At 36.6% G+C, this 21,812-nt stretch overlaps 1 protein-coding gene across 1 annotated transcript in view; it reads left to right on the top strand.

The window, feature by feature from the left end:
* akap13 (A-kinase anchoring protein 13) overlaps nt 1-21,812 on the top strand; it is a 98,727-nt gene that overhangs the window by 27,457 nt on the left and 49,458 nt on the right. The window contains 1 exon segment of the mRNA XM_048158474.1: nt 906-979. Within this exon segment, the coding sequence (XP_048014431.1) occupies nt 906-979 (74 nt within the window).

The following is a 21,812-nucleotide window of genomic DNA, read 5'->3' as shown; positions in this document are numbered from 1 at the left end:
GATGGTAAATGAAGTTTGTTTTTCATGCCATTCTAGTCACATTGTTCACAGCTGAAGCTAATTTATCATTAGCTTTACTGTATTCCGACATACTTTTTATGTGTGATTGTGAATGCAATGGTGTTTGCCTTACAGAATATATATATGTATTCAGATATTGATATTTTTAGTAACATTCAGTCAAAATTCTGTCAGTTGAAACAAAGCTATTTGGTTTTGATTGATCAGTGGTTTAGGTTTCCATCTGGAAGGGAAAAACCTTTATTGCCATTCAGGTAACTGTGTTAATAGGGAGTGTTTGCAAACGACAATGTGTATTTGCAGCACATTGTATCCTGGCAACTTGGTGATGTCACCTCTGCCTCACATCACAGAATGAAAACAGTTGAAAGATTGTCAAGGTAGACGCCCAGCTCTTTTCCACATAGATGAGAATTCGGCATTGTTCTACTAATAGCTGCTTGCTTACTGTATGTGTTATTTATATCACATTCATGGAGTTGCTGATCTCAATTGAAATGGAGGAATAAGTCACTTCCTTTGATCAAATGCTATATTGCTGTATTGGTCAATAACACATCTGATTGGTCAGTCTTATCCTGATTTGTTCATTTTTAAGTAAACGAATATACCTACGCCACTGAAATGTTCAGTCCTCAGACATGAATCAGCAGCTGAGTTAATGAATGACTTATTGATTTTGGGAAGTTTCAGTTAAAAGTCACGCATGTGATTTTCCCTGAAACTCTGTGGGTCTTATACAAATGAAACATTTTGTTGCTCATACATGAAAAACTAGCCTCATCATCTTCAGCAAGTTTCACAAAATGGCAATGCAAATAAGTGTTTCGTCCTTCTCTCAGTTCCAAATTATAAATGTCTTTTGCCTTGATTCCACCTCACAGATGACAGCACTTTAGCAGAGGATGCGGTGGACGGACCCCAAGACTCCTTAGCAGACATGGCGAATTCCGAAGTGGTGAGTATCCTTGGATATTATCCTCAATCTGCCATCCAGTAAATAAATCAGTAACATTTAGACCTCTAGGTATGAGTCACTCAGCATTTGCTTCCAGCCACCCTGAATTCTCAGTAGCTAGGAAGGTGGTAGTTTCCCGAAAGACTCCACTGACCAGATATTGAGGGATGTATTCAACCTGACCTTCCGTCGTAAATCTGATTTCTCCGCCTGGTTGCTAAGTCTTCTGACGCAGGTCTGAGTTGGAAATGCTGAACTCTCTCTCGTAAGGTCAAACTGGCAGATATGGGAACGCTGCCACCCTGCAGCTCACACTGTAGTTGTGTGTGCGTGCTGTCCTTTTCTCATGGAGGAAATATGACATCACCCTAAACACTTTTTTCCCAGTTGTGTGTCAGAGGGGATGATATCAGCGGCAAGAATACTTGGAGGGTGGAAGGCAAGATGTGATGGCTCATTTATGCAGGCTAGCAAGAGTGATAAAGCGAGATGTCTATCTTCATTCTTTGGAAGTCGTTGATTAGAAGTGTTCTCCATATCGCTAACTTCAGTTGTTTATTTTATCATCTTCCTGTGGGAATCCATATTGTTATGGCTGCTTCCTGTGCCTCCCAATTCGGTTTTGGAGTACCTGATATGATCTAAATCTATTGTTGAGGAATCACTTTGAGAATGTTTTTTTTTTTTTTTTTTTTTTTTTTTTTTTGGCTGATGAACAATAAAAAACATTGACAGCCAATCAGAATCCACCTGACTTTAAAGAGGCGCACGACAAAACTGCAGTGCACGCTTGTAATAAACTGAACATTATCGTCTGATGGTGTGGACGCTAATGTAGTTTTTGTTATAGTTAACTTTTATAGTTATCTTTCTTGGTGTGAATGGGCCTTAAAGGGTTAGTTCAACCAAAAATGAAAATTCTGTCATTTATTACTCACCCTCATGCCGTTCCACACCCGTAAGACCTTCGTTAATCTTCAGAACACAAATTAAGATATTTTAGTTGAAATCCGATAGCTCCGTGAGGCCTCCATAGGGAGCAATGGACACTTCCTCTCTCAAGATCCATAAAGGTACTAAAAACATATTTAAATCAGATCATGTGAGAACAGTGGTTCAATATTAATATTATAAAGTGACGAGAATATTTTTGGAGCGCCAAAAAACAAAACAAAATAAAGACTTATTTAGTGATGGCCGGTTTCAAAAGCATCGGAGCACAGATGAATCAGTGTGTCGAATCTGCTGTTCGGAGCGCCAAAGTCACGTGATTTCAGCCGTTGGCAGTTTGACACGCGATCTGAATCATGATTCGACACACTGATTCATTTGTGCTCCGATGCTTCATGAAGCAGTGTTTTGAAACCGGCCATCACTAAATAAGTTGTTATTTTGTTTTTTTGGCGCTCCAAAAATATTTTCGTCGCTTTATAATATTAATATTGAACCACTGTACTCACATGAACTGATTTAAATGTGTTTTTAGTACATTAATGGATCTTGAGAGAGGAAGTGTCCATTGCTCCCTATGGAGGCCTCACGGAAGCTATCGGATTTCAACTAAAATATCTTAATTTGTGTTCTGAAGATTAACGAAGGTCTTACGGGTGTGGAACGGCATGAGGGTGAGTAATAAATGACAGAATTTTCATTTTTGGGTGAACTAACCCTTTAAGGCAATGGAAACTGATGCACGTCTTTGCTAGCATGTTGTAGCTAGCATTCTTTTTGTTGTAGATGTAGTGGACTCAAGCAAGTAATGTAAGTGACATTACTGAGTTATATAATAGGTTTTCATTCAGTTTGAGGTGAAGATTTTTTTTCCTTTAAATAATTTAACAGAGATTGCTAAGTCTCAGTTTTTAAACCATTAGCCTGCTTTAGCTCCATTCTTCAAGTTGTATTTGGACCCTGTTTGAACTAAGTAATAATAATTAACGAAGTTATTGATTGTCTGATCATTTTTACTCCCCCCTGACCTTTCTCTTGTCAAAGTAACCTCTTCTGTCTTGGTTGCCTCTAAAAACAGGCTACTTTTACACTTATCTGCCATCTGGCATGCAGACTTGGACTGCATCATGGAGTCGTGTAACTACATTGTCAGCATTTGAAAGAAATTACACTCTGGAACATTCTATCTTAAGAGACTCTTGAGATAAGAGCAGGGGCCACATTCACAGAGCATCCTAACTATGCTCTAGCATGCTGACTTTGCTTTAGCTAGTCAAGATCACAAGAAAGCTAGTTTCTTATTAGCGGTGCTTGCTAGGCAGTATTAAACTTGGCTCACAGTTTATAATGAATGGTTTGAATCTTTTTTGTAGTGATTTTAACTTTTGTCATACTTAATGCTTCTGTAATTTTAATTTATGAAGGCTGATTGGAAATACGAACTGAGATTACATCCTTCAATCCAGTTTGTTATGCTAACAAATTGCTATGATAACAAACTCAACTGATTTGTGTTTTTTCCATATCAAAAGGCTCAGTCTTCACTTATGTTACATTTGGGGTTAGTTGATTAATTTAATAAGTTTTTAAGTTTTTAAAGATTGTTATTTTTAAGAGGCTTTATTTAAGAGAGGAGACTGTAATTATAATTAGCATTATCATATGTTGTCACTGCTTTGTTTTTTGCTTACACCACTGAATCATTCACATTAAGACCAGGAACATGCTTTAGGATTCATTTTTTTGGATTCATTAAAAAAATTAACATGCACTTATGATGGATAATAAGTTGTTTGGTTGTTTTTAACTTATCCTGTGGTGTCTAGAGTGCTGTGGCTCCCTCTTGTGTTAGGATGCAATATAACTCCTTCCAGATGTGCATTGAGCTGTCTAGTAGTCTACATATGTGTTAGAGAGAGAAGCAAGGGCAAAACGCACAGACTGTGGTCTCAATATGCCACCAGCAGCATGAGGGCTGCCTATTCTCTCTTTCTTTCTTCGGCTCTTTTCATCTGTGCTTGTGCGGCAGGCCAGATGCATTGTGGGAACCCCCTTAAAGGAGTTCCTTTTTCACTAAACATCTAAACTATTAAACCACACAAGCCGCCCCTGGGAAACAGATCCTTAGTGTGCACACTCACAAACACGCACACAAACACAAACCCAATGTGTAGTGTGTTGGAAAAAGGGAAAAGGCTGCCTCTCAAGTGCTGGAATGTGAAGTGTAAGAATGGCGTGATGTTGAAGAAAAGCAAAGGGCTGGTGTTGGTGGAGTGGGAGGGTTGAAGACACCACTGAGGCTGGTCTGAATCCACACACACTCCTTTGTATTGTTCTCGCTCGATTTCTGTGCTTCTGCTCACCCTTTTCATGTCTTCCTCCTTCTGTTTGTTCTCTCATTCCCAGCGTTAGTTCATCCAAAAAGTCATTTACTCACCCTCATGTTGATTCAAACCCATATGACTTTCTTCCGTGGAACACAAAAGGAGAAATTTTGGTCACTCTTTTCAATGCATTTACAAAACTAAACAAAAGATTCCTAAATGTCTTATAAAAATGGTCCATGTAAAGTGTGCTCTATATTCTTCGGAAATAACAGGACGGTTTTGTGTAACAAACTATTGAAGCTTGTTTCTGCCACTAAAAAAATAAAAAAGGTAATTGCGACTTTTATCTCATAATTGTGAGTTTACATGATATAGGCCTAACTCGCAATTGCGAGTTGTAATGTCAAAATTGCGAGATATAAATCACAATTGTGAGAAGTAAAGTCAGAATTGTGACAATATATTTTGAGATATAAACTCGCAATACTGACTTTATAATGCAATTGCAGCTTTATATCACAATTCTGATTTCATAACTCGCAATTGTGATTTTATAACTCAATTGTGAATTTATATCTCGCAATTCTGACTATAACTTGCAATTGCAACTTTATATCATGCAGTTCTGACTTTCTAACTCAAAATTTTGATTTTATAACTTGCAATTCTGACTTTATAACTCACAGTTGTGAATTAAAGTCAGAATTGTTTAAAGTCGCAATTGCGTGTTATAAACTCGCAGTTTTGGCTTTTTTATCTCAGAATTGCGATTAAAATTCTGAGATAAATTCTCGCAATTCTGACTTTATAACACGTAAATGTGACGTTATATCTCGCAATTTTGACTTTATAACTCACGATAGACCCATTTCACATTTCCGGGTTTCTCCGAAGCGGAAGTCGTCATAGTTGGGTAAAATTCTACAGCGGTGAATGAAAGAATACATTACACAGAATACACATCCTTCAGTCCAGTTTGTTATGCTAACAAATTGCTATGATAACAAACTCAACTGATTTGTGTTTTTTCCATATCAAAATCAGCTTTGTGAACGAATCATTCAGTCTGATTTTGTGGATTGATTCTGCCGATTCATTTAATGATCTGACTCAAAGGAATGATTCATTCATGAATTGTATATCGCTGCTGCTTTCATGAACATCAGTATTATCAGCCAAATGTCAGTCTAGTACTCATAAAGCTTTCAGAAGACACTCAACCCATATGGGCCACTTTTATGGGGCGTTTTTGTCTTTATTATATTGAAAAGTGCATCAAGTATATTCTTGTATTTCACAGAATAGACACGAGGGTGAGTCAATAATGATAGAATTTCTTATATTTTTAGTCAAACTATTCCTTTAAATCATAGTTCATGTTGGATGAGTGGTCTTGAGTGAAACGCAGAGATAATGCTCTGGGATCCCCACAAAGAGCCCTTGTTTCTATTATCCCCTCCTCCACTGGATAATCACATGCACACATGCACAAACACACAAAACACAGTAAAGACAACCTACACGGTTATCTGAATATCTGTTTCTCCTAAGTACATGTTAGGAACGTCATGCTAAACATGGAATAATGTATGAGACTTTAATTGACGGTGCTTTTTTTTATCCTCAAGGTGTGTCTGTGTGTTTTTATATAAAATTATATAGACACACACTGTGTCACCCTCGTACTTTATGTTGGATGGAAACTCCCAAGCAAAAGTGGAAAAACATTACAATTTGGCATGCATGCACTGGGACAATAACTTGTCATAATGCTATAACACCTGTTATGAAGTCAACAGTCTTTAGCAATGCAATATTTGAATTTCTCTTTATTATTACAAATTGATTTTATATTGTGCAATGATTTATTAGAGACCGTGGCTTTACTATTATTTATTTTCCAATTTAGTATTTATTTATATTTGGAAATAGTTTTATTTTTGTATTTTTCTTTCTTCTTTTTAATTGCGTAATTTTATGTGATTTTTTTTTTTTTTTTTTTGTCATTTTCATTAGTTTATTTTTGTTTTTATATATATTTAGCTTTTTTTATTTCACTTTAAGATTTAGTAATATTGCTACTATTTCAGATACTTGCCGAGGCAACTTTCTAATTTTCGTTTAACTTTTTAGTTTGTTTTTCATCTTTTTTTTAATTTTATTTTATTTTATCTTGATTTCAATTGACAGAAACAAATTTTAATAGTTTGTTAACCATTGCAGCTCTGAACCTTTGTATTTGCATGTGAACTCTTATCTCTAGAGTATTTGCACTGAATGAACCCAGGCTATTTACTTCTGATTCTTTTCCAGAAGTCCAATCCGAGTTTCTCGCACCACCTCAATTGCATTAAATCCCAGTGAATCCCATCAGACCGCAGTTCTCGCCATTTGAAACGGTTGCCATGGCTCCAGCTGTTGGTCGGTTGATGTTTCTATACAGATGCAGTGATTGAGGGTCCCTTGCGTCCAATGCAATGCTAAATGCGATTTATCACACTTTATACGTCTCGCTTGAATTACGAACAGCATAGATCAAGATTGTATTATCATCGGTGTTTACTTGGATGAAAAGCCTTATCTTGCTGGGTGGAGCCTGGGAATCTCGCCCCACTGTTCTCCAAACAGTTTGAAGGATGAAACCCCTCTGAAAATGTTCCTCTGATCAGTGAATGTGTTTGACGACCTCGTCCTTTTTGGTCACAATTAAGCGATCAGAGTTCAACCACACCATAATGCACATTGGCAAAGACATGAGGCTTTCTGCTCCGAAAATTGAGTAGGATGGAAACGGTGAGATGAGAGGCATTGAAAGAGCGAAGGGGGAATGGAAAAGAGCAGCTGCGATTGGGTGAGTCTGTTTAAAAAAAACAAAAACAAAAAAGTAGGAGCAGAAGGAAAGCCAATGACAGAAAAAGAGAGGGAGTGTGCAGAAGGAAAAGGAGAGAGGGAGGGGAGAAAGAAGTGTGTGAAGAATGGAGGGAGGGAGAGTGAGAACGGGGCTGGTTCATGGTGCAGATGTGCAGAGAGTTGCTCATTTTTCCCAAAGCTTGACTGGGAACTCGAGTCTCGGGCTTCATGTTGGACTATAACGGCACTTTCTTCACCACCTTGACGCTTCACCCCTGGAAAAGATGTACGAGCGACACCGGCGAAGATACAGCCTGTGCGCAAAGAGCGAGAGGTCCGTGGATGTGGTTTTGATTAAGGTATGAAGCAGAAAACAAGTAGTAGTTGTGTTCGAGTTCCTTTCGAAAGTCTGTTAAAAATTGTTGTTTGCCGGTGTTGTCTGTAAATTTTGCAGATTGTCTTGTTGACAGTTGCGTGTGCCGTCACATTGCATTGATTAGGCTTGGCCGGGAGCGTTGTTGAGATGCCAGAGTTCTCTCTCGCGTTGAATCGAAGGGGTGTGTGAGAGCTGTGGAGATTTGTTGCCTAGCTTGGGTGGAGTTCAGTTTTGGATGTGGAACGACGAGGCCTGCTTTCCAGTTTCTGGCCACTGTTCTTCGTTAGCTCTAGGGTTTGATGTTTTATTCTAGACATGCTGGAATTTGAATTTCGTAACAGTTTCGCAATGAGTTTTTTTCCCCTTACGTTTGTTGTCAAACAAACGTTGAAACCTGAGATTTCTCAGTCCATATTTCATATTTAGATTTGTTCTTTAGTTTTAAAGTAATGTGTAGGTTTCATAGCTACACTTTAGGTAGAAAGGTTTCTCCAAAATTTGACACAACCTCCTTTTTGGGGACATAAAATTATTTCTAAGTAAGGAAAAAAGCGATTTACGAATAAGGTAATTGTCAAAATAACATTGAAACCTGAGACTTCTCAGTCCGTATTTCATATTTGCAAAGAATTTAGATTTGTTCTTTAGTTTCAAAGCAATGTTCATAGCTACATTTTAAGGACAAAAGTGTCCTCAGAAGTTATCAAATTTTGGGGACATGATTTGGGGACAGCTCTGGACATCCAGACGTCCTGCCCTTGTGTAATGACTTGAACATGAGCTGGCATATGCAAATATTGGGGTAATACATATTAATGATCCCGACTGTTACGTAACAGTCGGTGTTATACTTACGCGATTAGACATGCTGCATGACGAACACTTTGTAAAGATCCATTTTGAGGGTTATATTAGCTGTGTAAACTTTGTTTATGCTGGTTAAGGCAAGCACGAGCTCCGGGGGAGGGGAACACGAGATTTAAAGGGGCTGCGCAGCCTGAATCGGCGCATATTTAATGATGCCCCAAAATAGGCAATTAAAAAAATGAATAAAAAAAAATCTATGGGGTATTTTGAGCTGAAACTTCACAGACACATTCAGGGGACACCTTAGACTTATATTACATCTTTTAAAAAGATGTTCTACAGCACCTTTAAGATATTTTTGATGAAATCCGAGAGGTATATGACTCGTCCATAGACCGCAATATAATCAACACTTTCAAGGTCCAGAAAGGTACTAAAGACATTGTTAAAACTGTCGACGTGACTGCGGTGGTTCAACCTTAATTTTATGAAGTGACGAGAATACTTTTTGTGCGCAAAAACAAAACAAAAATGATGACTTTATTCAGCATTCTCTTCTTCTGTTTCATTCTCATGCATTGTTTACGTTCAGTGCCTCGAGATTCTACGTCAGAATGCCGACTCATTATTGGCCGCCTCCTGCGTCAGCATCACACGCATGCGTCGTGCTGCTCACGTGATCAGCTTTGGCCAATACTGAGCCGGCATTCGGACGTAAACACTGAAGCCTTCACTGTGCTTACTGCATCACCTGCCTAAGGATAATGACAGGAAAGAGAAGAGATTGTTGAATAAAGACGTTATTTTTGTTTTGTTTTTGCGCACAAAAAAGTATTCTCATCACTTTATAAAATTAAGGTTGAACCACTACAGTCACGTCGACTGTTTTGTCTTTAGTACCTTTCTATTCCTTGAAAGTGGTGATTTATATTGCTGTCTCCGGGACGAGTCATATACCTCTCGGATTTCATCAAAAATATCTTAATTTGTGTTCCGAAGGTGAACGAAGGTCTTGCGGGTTTAGAACGACATGAGGGTGAGTAATTAATGACAGTTTTTTCGTTTTTGGGTGAACTAGCCCTTTAAAGCTTTATCTAAAAATGCAAAAGCTTTATAAAAACAATAGTAGTCTACTGCCTGTCCTATTTTAGATATTGTTTGTGTGGGAACAGTAGGGACGCTGACTGGAATGCTGTCAGTATGTTGGAGGTTGTATATTTAGTGGCTAGTCTGGTACTGTATCAGTGAAGGTCACAGCCAGACACGTAAAGGTCCCTTCCACAGTCTGACCCCTCGATTATTGGCTCTTGATAAGTGGATTGGTGCAGACTTGTTTCACTGCCTGTTTATCTCCATTCACTTCTTCTGCTTCCTTCTGCTTTCCATCATCTGACATGAGCTGGCAGCAGGTCTGAGAGTCATTATGTGGGAAGGCAAGTTAATTTAAAAAAATCTAATTATAGTAGGTATAAAATAGGTAAGATTATAAGTGGAGAACTGCCATGCATAATTATTCCCTTCATAGAAACTGCATGTATTGTTTACTATTCTGGTATGCTCTTTCATATGCTCTTTTTCTCTTTATTTTTTTTAATCGTTTACTCACATTCATAATGCTGCACACTTGCCTACTTGGCTTCTGTTACTAAATGTGATTTCTGTTCATTTTTACAAAATGAGGAATGAGAGAGACATAATTTGTCTGATAATTGACAACATGCCACAGATGCTGTCCATAGTTGTATTTGACTGATGTACTTACTGAGTTTACAGCAAATAAGATAAATAGAACTTGCTGAAATGAAATTAACACATTATACACAATATTTATTCCATTATATTTGAATAAAAAAGTTTATTCAGTGACAACTGGTTAATATAATATTCTAACCATAGACATTTAGTTAAAAATGACACTGAATATTTTTGTATAGCCTATATTTAAAATTTATACTATTACTTTTTTACTTATGTAGCATTTTAGTAGTGTGAACTATCGACTATTTAATCACAATAAAATAAAATAAAAATATTTATTTATTTCATTTTAGGGCTGCAACGATTAATCGCGATTAATCCTTTGCAAAATAAAAGTCTGTGTTTACGTAATGTATATGTGTGTGTTCTGTGTATAATAATTATGTATATATAAATACACACAGGTATAAAGTTTAGAAATGTATGCATGTATTATATATATATATATATATATATATATATATATATATATATTTTATATTACATATAAACATATATATATATATATATATATATATATATATATATATATATATATATATATATATATATATATATATTTTTTTTTTTTTTTTTTATATTACATATAAACATAAATATTTTATATATAAATATAACATTTTTCTTAATTATATACATGAATGTGTGTGTATTTATAATTATTATACACAGAACACACACATATATATTACGTAAACACAGACTTTTATTTTGCAAACGATTAATCGCGATTAATCGTTGCAGCCCTATTTCATTTTATGGTGATTAAATGGTCAATATTTCACTTTTAAAGTGTGTGTAAATACTCCAGACTGCTTGTAATTTTTATGGTCAGGCTTGATGGTCTCAGCATTTAAAGCTGTTTTTTTTTCACCTTAAATCAGCATTATATACTGTTATTTTTGCGAGGTGATATATTAATATACAGTCCACACTAAGCATCTGTGGTAGGAAGTGAAGAGGGGCTGTTAAACCATTCTGTAGGTAAAATACAGGGCCGCAGGTGCCGTTTCAGCACTAAGTGAGGATTGAGAAAGACAGGTTGTCCACAGCAGTCTCAAAGAGCACCCGAGGGAGCACTTTCCAATTGATGCAAACCTTTGTTGTAGCATATTCCTTTCAACCGAGACCTCCTTTATATTGATCGAGAAGCCAAATGGCTACTTAACACCTCTTTAAGTCATTTCACAGATGTTTTACCCAGAACCACCTGCAAATGTGTGCAAGAAACAAATAGGAGAACCATGCAAAATCAAAGTCGGTAGCTGTCTGAAGGATCCAGAAGGATTAGCGTCCACTGGTGCCCACTTCCATGTCATAGCCTTTCCTGTCTCCACAGCTCGTCATATCTATGGAATGTGTCCAGAATGTCCAACTCAGACCACAGTCTGTGGACAGTCTCTCTCTGCACTTAGTGGATTACAGCTCTGTTTCATAAGCCATTCGGAAGTTCTGTCATCTCTAAATATAGCCCATCTCAACAGTCTCCTTTTCCATGATTAGAACTTGGATGTGTTTGTATTTTAGCTGCATCTATTAGAGCCAAAGCACTTTGACACAAATTTCATCTCATACACTACCATTGAAAAGTTTGGGGTCGGTAAGATTAATAAATGCAGGTAAGAAAAAATAGAGTAAAAACAGTAATATTGTTTAAAAAAAAAAAAAACAATTTAAAATTCTATTTTAAAATGTAATTTTCAGCATCATTACTCTAGTGTCACATGATCCTTCAGAATTCATTCTAATATGCTGATTTGCTGCTCAAGAAACATTCATTTTATTATCAGTTATGAATACAGCTGTGCAGCTTAATTTTTTTGTGGATTTTTGAATAGGATGTTAAGAACAGCATTTATTTTCTTTTGTAACATTATAAATGTCTCATTTTGTAATTTACAAATTATATTTGATATTTAAAAATATTTGTAGATATGTGATATTTGTAACATACAAAATGATCTATATCAACTTAAAAAAAAATAGTTTTTGTATTTTTTCATATGATTGAAATTTTAAATCATTGTAAATAACCAATTAAATATGGATAGCCTCATGTGCATTTTAAAGGTGCCATCGAATGTTTTTTTACAAGATGTAAGATAAGTCTAAGGTGTCCCCTGAATGTGTCTGTGAAGTTGCAGCTCAAAATACCCCATAGATTTTTTTTAATAAATTTTTTTTAACTGCCTATTTTGAGGCATAATTAGAAATGCGCCGATTCAGGCTGCGGCCCCTTTAAATCGTGCGCTCTCCACCCCCCTCCCGAGCTCTCGACTCTATCACTGCATAAAAAAAGTTCAAACAGCTAATATAACCCTCAAAATGGATCTTTACAAAGTGTTCGTCATGCAGCATGTCTAATCGCGTAAGTACAGTGTTTATTTGGATGTTTACATTTGATTCTGAATGAGTTTGATAGTGCTCCGTGGCTAACGGCTAATGTTACACTGTTGGAGAGATTTATAAAGAATGAAGTTGTTTATGAATTATACAGACTGCAAGTGTTTAAAAATGAAAATAGCGACGACTCTTGTCTCTGTGAATACAGTAATAAACGATGGTAACTTTAACCACATTTAACAGTACATTAGCAACATGCTAACGAAACATTTAGAAAGACAATTTACAAATATAACTAAAAATATCATGTTATCATGGATCATGTCAGTTATTATTGCTCCATCTGCCATTTTCGCTGTTGTTCTTGCTTGCTTACCTAGTCTGATGATTCAGTTGTGCACAGATCCAGACGTTAATACTGGCTGCCCTTGTGTAATGCCTCGATTATGGGCTGGCATATGCAAATATTGGGGCGTACATATTAATGATCCCGACTGTTACGTAACAGTCGGTGTTATGTTGAGATTCGCCTGTTCTTCAGAGGTCTTTTAAACAAATGAGATTTATATAAGAAGGAGGAAACAATGGAGTTTGAGACTCACTGTTTGTCATTTCCATGCACTGAACTCTTGTTATTCAACTATGCCGAGGTAAATTCAATTTTCAGTTCGATGGCACCTTTAATATATAGTTCATATGAAAATATATGTTTGTTTGTTTTTTTTAAATTGCACTTTTACAAATTTTTTCGTAAGAATTTTCTTAATTCCCTTATTTAAAACTTTATAAAGTAAAATAATGAGCTTCTGGCGTGACAGCCATATGCATTCGACGTACGTCCAACAAGCGTTAACTTCTGTGACGTAGTAAACAATGCCATGACGTTCTACACTATAACGCTTCAGAAGGCCTTTATTAACCCCCTGGAGTCGTATGGATTCACTTTTTTATGGATGGATGGATGATTTTTTTTTTTTTTTTCTTCTTCACAACCATTATAAACCTTGGAGAACTAAGGATAGCTTGAGGGTGAGTAAATAATGGCAGAATTTTTAAGTTTTGGGTGAACTATCCCTTTAACGCTAAGTGAAACTTGTGGTTTTTCACCTGGCAAATGATAAAACATCTGGAAAAACGTTTACATAAATGTCAAAAATCAGCTTGGCATAAACCTGCCAGTGCAAGAAATGTGTGTTAAAGTTGACTTAGGTCAGTAAGCAACCACCCAAAACACCATAGCAACTGCATGGCAATTGACTAAAAACTACTGATCCCTTGGCAATCACCCATAGCTCTTTACCAGAACAGTATGTCATTAGCCACTTTTCCACCGTTGGGCAGAATGGTTCTATGAAAGGAATTTAAGGAACGGTTCCAGTTATATCTCCACTTGAGCTTGGTTCAGCACTGCACGACTGCAAACCGTTCTCAGCACGCAATTCTAGGAGAAGGAGATTGTTTGGAAAAGGCAATTCTAGGGTAGTTTCCTGTTCCTGTGACATGGGTTCCCATAGGAAGTCAATACCGTCAAAGAGTAAATGTGTCAGGATAGGTCATGCGAAGGGCATCAGGATCATGTTTTTGTAAGTGCACCTTTATGTTGTACTCTCTCTTTTTTTTTTTTTTTTACTCTCTCACACTTTTGAAGTGTTGAATTTCCCAGTCAATGAAGTGTTGTGCTGTTTTGTGGATTGAACCCCATTAAAGCCCCATTTTCTTGCCAACAGTGGCGTAAAGGCAACTAAAGCCACATGCCTGGGGAAATGCATGGCGGCTTTTTACAGCCTAAATCATGCGCTTTTGTCATAATTCCTTTCCTGATCAAACACACCAATGGTTTCAAACATTGTGTTCATTAATTCTGCATGTTTTTTCTTATTCTCGTACTTAATTTCCAGTTGGGCATGTAGAAGCCTGACATCACATTTGCCGAAGCGAGCATCATAAAGCCACTTTGAGCTACTTGATGACCACTTCATGTATGCATTGTTCTGCAATAAATCATCCCCTGCAATGAGCTCTTTGTCCAAGCGCCTGTTCAAAGCCCCATTGTGTCCGGCTGCATCCCGAGATTCTCAATGCATGTAAACACACTCTGAAGGATTGTTTGCACTAAAAATGTAGTTGTTATACAGGGTGTCTTAAAGTGAGATATTCTTGCTGTTTTTTAATGCCAGTATAATTTGAGTCATACTGTGACAGGACTAATATTGATTTAGAGCGTTTTTTTAATGAGTAGGTGAGTGAGTTGTAGTTATTTGACAAACTTTTATGCAAAGTACACTTTTTACAGGCAGAATCTCAGTGGAGAGACATGAGGTGCCTTGCTTAAGGGTACAATTGCGATAACACACAAATCAACACGTCTATCTTTTTTTTTTCAGTAGGCCACACCAAACATATCTGCTAGAATATGTTTCATCATGTTAGCCATGAATGTGGGTTGTCAGCAAAGTCCCTTTCAAGGAAATTCTATTCACTCATCAGCCATATTTGCAATGCCTCCGGGCTGCTATTTCGGGCATCCAAGACCAAGTCCTGTGTATTTGAATGGGAGATTCCTGAAATCTCAAAAACTGCTTGGCGAACACACAATTAAATAACATATTTCAAATCGGCAGCGAAATCTGACATGGACTGTCCCATAAATGTTATTTCCTATGATCAAATAGCGCTAAAAAAAGGCTTATTTTTCAGGCTAGACGAGCAAATGCGCATGTGCGTTCCTAAGCACGAGACTCAGGTTTCTATGGAAACCGGAGCTTCTAACTGCAGCTGCAGTGACACAATGACTTTACCAATCAGCGATTGGCTCTTTTACTTAGAAGGCGGGACGTATTCCGCGATATTGCGCATTGCAATTAAATATAATGTGTTTAGCAGATATTTATATTTGGTGTGGTTTAATAATATGATTTACATTGTACGGAACAAACTTGTTAGTGAATAATGCACACTTTTTCCAATTACTTATGAGTAAATATTACATCCATTTTACTAAAATGTGTTATTATTTTAAAGATTATTTAAAATAAGTTTAAAATAAGTCTCATTTTTGGGTAAACTATCCCTTTACATTTTGTTTTTCCCTGATTAAAAGGAAAAAATGAATAGTATTAATAGTAAAATTGTCTATTGAGAAGATAAATCCAGTCATATCAGTAGCCTTATGGTGGCTGACATGTTGATAATCACTTTTTTCAATGTTATTATGTTATTGGACACTTTTGCTGAATAAATTAATAATGGTTGACTTATATAGATGTATTGGAGTTATGTCGGCCACCTTGCTTTTGCGATATTGGCATTGGCCATTAAAAACAAGCCCAAACAAACCCAATCAGATATATTAAAGGTTCCCTAGAATCAAAAATTGAATTTACCTTGGCATAGTTGAATAACAAGAGTTCAGTACATGGAAACGATATACATTGAGTTTCAAACTCCATTGCTTCCTCCTCCTTATGTAAATCTCAGTTGTTTAAAAGACCTCCGAAAAACAGGCGAATTTCAACATAACACCGACTGTTACGTAACAGCATAATGCATAAACACAACTTCATTCTTTATAAATCTCTCTAACAGTGTGTAATGTTAGCTTTAGCCACAGGGGACTATCAAACTCATTCGGAATCAAATGTAAACATCCAAATAAATACTATACTCACATGATCCGACGCATGCGTGCAGCATGCATGACGAACATCTTGTAAAGATCCATTTGAGGGTTATATTAGCTGTGTGAACTGTGTTTATGCACTGTATTATAGTCAAGAGCTCGGGGGGGGCAGGGAGCGCGCGATTTAAAGGGGCCGCACGCTGATTTGGTGCATAGTTAATGATGCCCTAAAATAGGCAGTTAAAAAAATTAATTTAAAAAAATCTATGCTGTATTTTGAGCTGAAACTTCACAGACACATTCAGGGGACACCTTAGACTTATATTACATCTTGTAAAAACTGGTTCTAGGGCACCTTTAACAAGGCTGGCCCAACAAACTTTTATTTATGCTTTGTTTATGCCAGGGTATCCTTAAAACGTGTATCCTGAACAATAATCTAACCAGTCATGATCAAAGAACAGGACTCTGGCTGACCGTTTCTGCTTGTGGCATGTGTTTACATGTAAGTGCTTTCAGTGGAGCATTTGGTCAGTGTGAGGCATTACATCTTTCCATTACTGCACACTGGTTCTAAATGCCACATTTGTGGACTGATTTTCACGACTCATTCAGTAATTGGTTGAAACGGTGTCTGGTTGGAAGTGTTTCTGTGCGTTTCTGCTACATCCATTACCATTATTACCAAGCCGTGAAACTGACATAAAATATCCGAGCAGTATCCCAGCTAACCTTCTGGTCCTCTGCAAATTTGTCCGCATAAACACATTTTTGAGCGTTTGGTAATATACATCCAGATATACACATCCATAAGCGTGCACACTCGAAAACTAGTGTTTAATTGGCTGAAACTGAGTGCTCTGTACTTCAGACTTTTCATTTGCTTTCCCACTCAAAGACAAGTTTATCATTCATAATAAAAATTGAAGGATTGGGGACAGTGTGCGTCTGTGTGTTTGTATGCTTTTGTTTGTCAGATTGAGGTTGATGTCTGTTCTGGGATCAGTAAACAACATGCTTGCATGTCTAAATTCCAGATGGTGTAAGACTCTCAGTGCTGTCTGGATCTTGTCAGAACCTACTGTGGTCAAGAATAACATGTTTTCATGAACAGCAGTGAACATAACAGCCCTGAATCTCTTTTCTTGATTCCATGATGGCGTGTCTTCATTAAAACTGTTAGAAATGTGGCACGACATGTTGCGTGGTGATAGAAAACCAGAGTTTGAATCCAGCTTGTCATTTACTGATACCATCCCCTCATCTTTTCTTATCTTTTTAAATAGAAGTAACAAAAAGTTAAAAACAAAATACAAATATAGGCAATCGTTACCTGACAATTACAACCTACTGATTGATTGATTTTTAGTTTTAGTTTTTTTTTTTTTTTGGTCTCTTTTTTCTTTCTCGGTTTTGTTTTGTTTTTTTGTTTGTTTGTTTGTTTTGTTATTTAGTTGTCTGTTTAGTTTTTTTGGCCGGGGGGCTTTTTGTTTTGTTTTAGTTTGTTTGATTTGTTTATTTGTTTGTTTTGTTTTTTCATTTAGTTGTCTGTTCAGTTATTGTTTGATTCTATTTAATTTTTTTTTTTTTTGTTTGGGCTGTTGTATTTTGTTTTAGTTTTGTATTTTGTTTTAGGGGGCTAAAAAGGCTAAAAATTAATAGGGGGAAATGGAGGAAATGGAATTGGGCATGTTGCAGGCTGGATTCAAACCTGCAACTCCTACATAAATGCCACAGTTCAATAGGACTGGGACAATAAATCGATGCATCACGAATTGAGAAATGATTCTGGAACGATTCTGAAATTTCCTGAATACATCGCTATTCTCTGCTTCGTTTTTAACAGCAGATGCCGCTGTGTGCTTAAGAAACAGCCGTTCTTGCTTTCAATTCCTTAAAAAAAACCACTTGAACCTTCTGCAAAATAATCATTCATAAAGTTCAAAAAAGTTTAAGCGAATTACAAGGGTGTTTGCAGGCTGTTTACATTAATCTTGCATCATAAAAGCATTCTGAGGTGCAAAATACATTCTCAGACTCAGCCGAATGCACGAGCGCTCTTCTTCATGAGCATTTGAGTGTGCGGTTAAAAACTAGCCTAGTGTCACCTGTTGTTAAAAACTAAGCCCAGGATCGATTCGAGAGAGAATCGCGATGCATTCGGAAAATCTCAGAATCAGTTCACGAATCAAGAACAATTTATTGTCGCAGCCCTACAGTTCAACACAGTTTAGGAAAACATGACCACACATAACGAAACTGATTCAACCAGCTATTCTTCCCAATTTATTGCTTTTTTTCCCCAGTATTTCTTTGTTTCTCTCCTTACATCTCGCTCTCTGTGCGAGTTAAAAGCCTGCAGCTGTTGACGGCTCTATTGAAAAGCCTACGCCCCTCTTGCTTGCCACACTAGACCAGTGTTCATCCACCAATGACCAAACAAAGGAGGTCTATGACCAGCAGCCTCACACACACGTGCGTGCACACAGCGGGTACACACTAATCGTGGGAGTTGAGCGTGTGTCACATGCTCACGATGGGCGGTGGGTGGGTGTAATCAGTCATGAATGGAGCCGATGATGGCCATGCAGATGAGCTGCACAGGAAGGTTTCTAAGCTTCTGTTTCCGCCACAGGGATGTTCTTCTTTTTCATAATCTTTTGATCTTTCTTTGCTATTTTAGAGCTGTTGCTGTAGATTTTCTTTGGTATTACACAAACTAAAAACTACCATGGTGTTACAGTGTTGCTGTTTTTTTTTTTTTTTGGTGTATATATTTACTTATTGTATGTAATAAATAAAAAAAGTTTTGGCCTATTACACCACATTCACCACAAATTACATAATTATTATTATTATTATTATTCATCCTTATTACCTAATGTATCAGTGTATATAATATTGATGCATCAGGTGGTAGTAATACCACTGTAATAACATAGTAATACCATAGTAGTAATACTACTAATAAATAATAATAATATACTCTGTGGTGAATATGTTGTACAAATGGGCATTAAGTTTGATAAATGTAAAGAGTGGTGCAGGGATGACACATTTTTGTAGGCTAAAATCAGTTAGCATTTTAGCACTTCCAGTTCCATCGTCCCGAAGTCAATAGGTTTTTAGTTAAATGGCTGAAATAAGGTCCATCTTTCACCTGATGCATCAGTACTGTACGTCCTGCTGGATTCTAGCATGGTCTTTTGCAGACTGAAAGAACTTGAGAATATATGCATTTGAGAATCTTTAGAAAATCAACTCTCTTTTTATTATTTTTTTAAATTCTTTGTTCTTTGTACTGTCATTTTTCTGAACTGACAAAATGTCAAATCCACCACATTTCCAATTAAGTGTTTTATTTGAATGTGTGATAGAAATAACAATGGTGGAAATTACATTTTTAGATATTGTGCAATAAAATGGTGGACTCCTTGATTTGCTAATACTAATTTTATAGATAAATTGCTATTTATGCTAAACACACACAACATATTTTAGTTTTTTTTGCTTTATTTTAATATAATTACAGCTTGATTGGCAGTGAGTCTGAATAAAAATATTCAGTTGACAACAGGTGATCTTTACCTTGATTTTTCTCACTTCACTTGTATCATATTTCATCTCAAACATACTAAAATTTGAGACAACTAAAGGACTTTTAGCATTTTAGCACATCCAGTTCAATCGTCCCGAAGTCAATAGGTTTTTGGTTAAATGGCTGAAATAAGGTCTGTGGTGAACACAAAATCATGATACTTTCACGTTTTATTCTACAACATAAAATACTTCAGTATTACCCCAGCCACGATTTTTTTTAAACTGTTGCGTGTCTTGTAAAAGGCGGTTGCTAACAAGTGGCTTAATGGGACTACGGAGGCTGTCTGGGACATTACCTGTTTGGCTGATGACGTTTAAACTCAGTCCACTTTTACAGCCTTGTTATGCTTATAATCATGCTCTTACAAACTATTCTAACTCAAACTTTTAGGGAAAATGTTTTTTAGATAAAAAAAACTGAAAGAGTTGAAGTCGTGGGACTGTGGTGTAGTTTGTTTATAGCATACCTTTAGCTCTTTATTACTTCTGGCAATTGTGTAGGTTTCAAAATTCATAGTTGTTCATTTGAAAATATTTAGGAAAAAACGTATAAGTTTCAAACTTTTGTTGATCACAGAGCTTATTTTTTGCGATTAAACCAAAAGCCTATGGAAAAATCCTATTGGGGTTTTGTCGAGGGAACCAGTGAGATGCTAACTTCCAGATTGGCCTACAAATTTACATCATCCTTGCACCACTCTTGTACGGTGACCACTTTGTCCTCACAGTAGCCTCAAGCTAACCCTTTACAGCCCGTTCACAGCTGCTCTGTGTTGAACATTAGTGGGCCGTGATGTTTATACATGGGTCACATTCCTCTAGGTCTGTTCTGAATGCCCCACACATGCCCCCAGAAACCCTTCCTACCCCAAATCGCAGCCTTGGGGATTTACAACCACGTGTAACTCTCTCAGGAGGTAGACGCTCTTACCGCTGCTAATATTTCTGTTCACGAGCTGAAGAAAAGCACATTTCTTCATCAAGACAGTGAATTCTGTGGTCGAAGGAAAATGCTTTACCCGTCCAAGTCGAAACCGTTGACACACTTTGTCCTGGTTTTAGGTTGCAGAGGAAACCATCTTTCACCTGATGCATCAGTACTGTACGTCCTGCTGGATTCTAGCATGCGGATTTTGCAGACTGAAAAAACTTGAGAATATATGCATTTGAGAAAATCAGTATCTTTAGAAAATCAACTCTCTTTTTATTATTTTTTAAATTCTTTGTTGTTTGTACTGTCATTTTTCTGAACTGACAAAATGTCAAATCCACCACATCTCCAATTAAGTGTTTTATTTGAATGTGCGATAGAAATAACAATGGTGGAAATTACATTTTTAGATATTGTGCAATACAATGGTGGACTCCTTGATTTGCTAATACTAATTTTATAGATAAATTGCTATTTATGCTAAACACAACATATTTTTTTTTTTTTTTTGCATTATTTTAATATAATTACAGCTTGATTGGCAGTGATTCTGAATAAAAAATATTCAGTTAACAACAGGTGATCTTTACTTTGATTTTTCTCACTTCACTTGTATCATATTTCATCTCAAACATACTAAAATTTGAGAAATGTTTGGGACAAATTGCCACAACTAAAGGACTTTAATTTGTTTAAACTGTGCACAGTACATATTGAAATTGTTTTTCACTTTTTATTAAGATTATGTAAGGAAAAATTGAAAGTGGGCAGTTGAATTAATAGAAAATAATGCACACCCAATGTGGTAATGCAGCCTCTGTGTGCATTATTTTCTAATAATTCAACTGCTCAGAGACAATTATTCCGCTTATACTATGGCTACCAAACCTCAAGACATTTGTCAGGTTTTTGTCCTTAAAACACTCACTAATTTCTTGCGCATCTCATTCCACGTCTCCGTTGCTAATTCCAAAATGTCATTTTTAGAGCTAGTAACGGAGGCTTGAGCCATTGATAGGAGGCTAATGTGTGAATTACCTGAGCCTCTCAACAGTGTTCGGCTGCAGCATCTCTAATAGCAAAACTGTAAGTTTATCTGCTTCAAGAACCGCACCGTTATTACCTGACTACTATTTTACTGATAAAATCATCAGAGCAGTGCGGACAACACGAGTGTGTCAGTACTGTATGTGTGTGCGTTTGAGTTGGAGAGAGAGCGGGAGAAAGAGTATGTACTTTCCATACATAAAACGTATTTTTGTGGCAAATTT

The sequence above is a fragment of the Megalobrama amblycephala genome, linkage group LG15 (assembly GCF_018812025.1).
Source record: "Megalobrama amblycephala isolate DHTTF-2021 linkage group LG15, ASM1881202v1, whole genome shotgun sequence".
NCBI classification, from domain to species: Eukaryota; Metazoa; Chordata; class Actinopteri; order Cypriniformes; family Xenocyprididae; genus Megalobrama; species Megalobrama amblycephala.
Note: the sequence above shows the minus strand (reverse complement) of the source record. Positions and strands in the feature narration are given on the sequence as shown.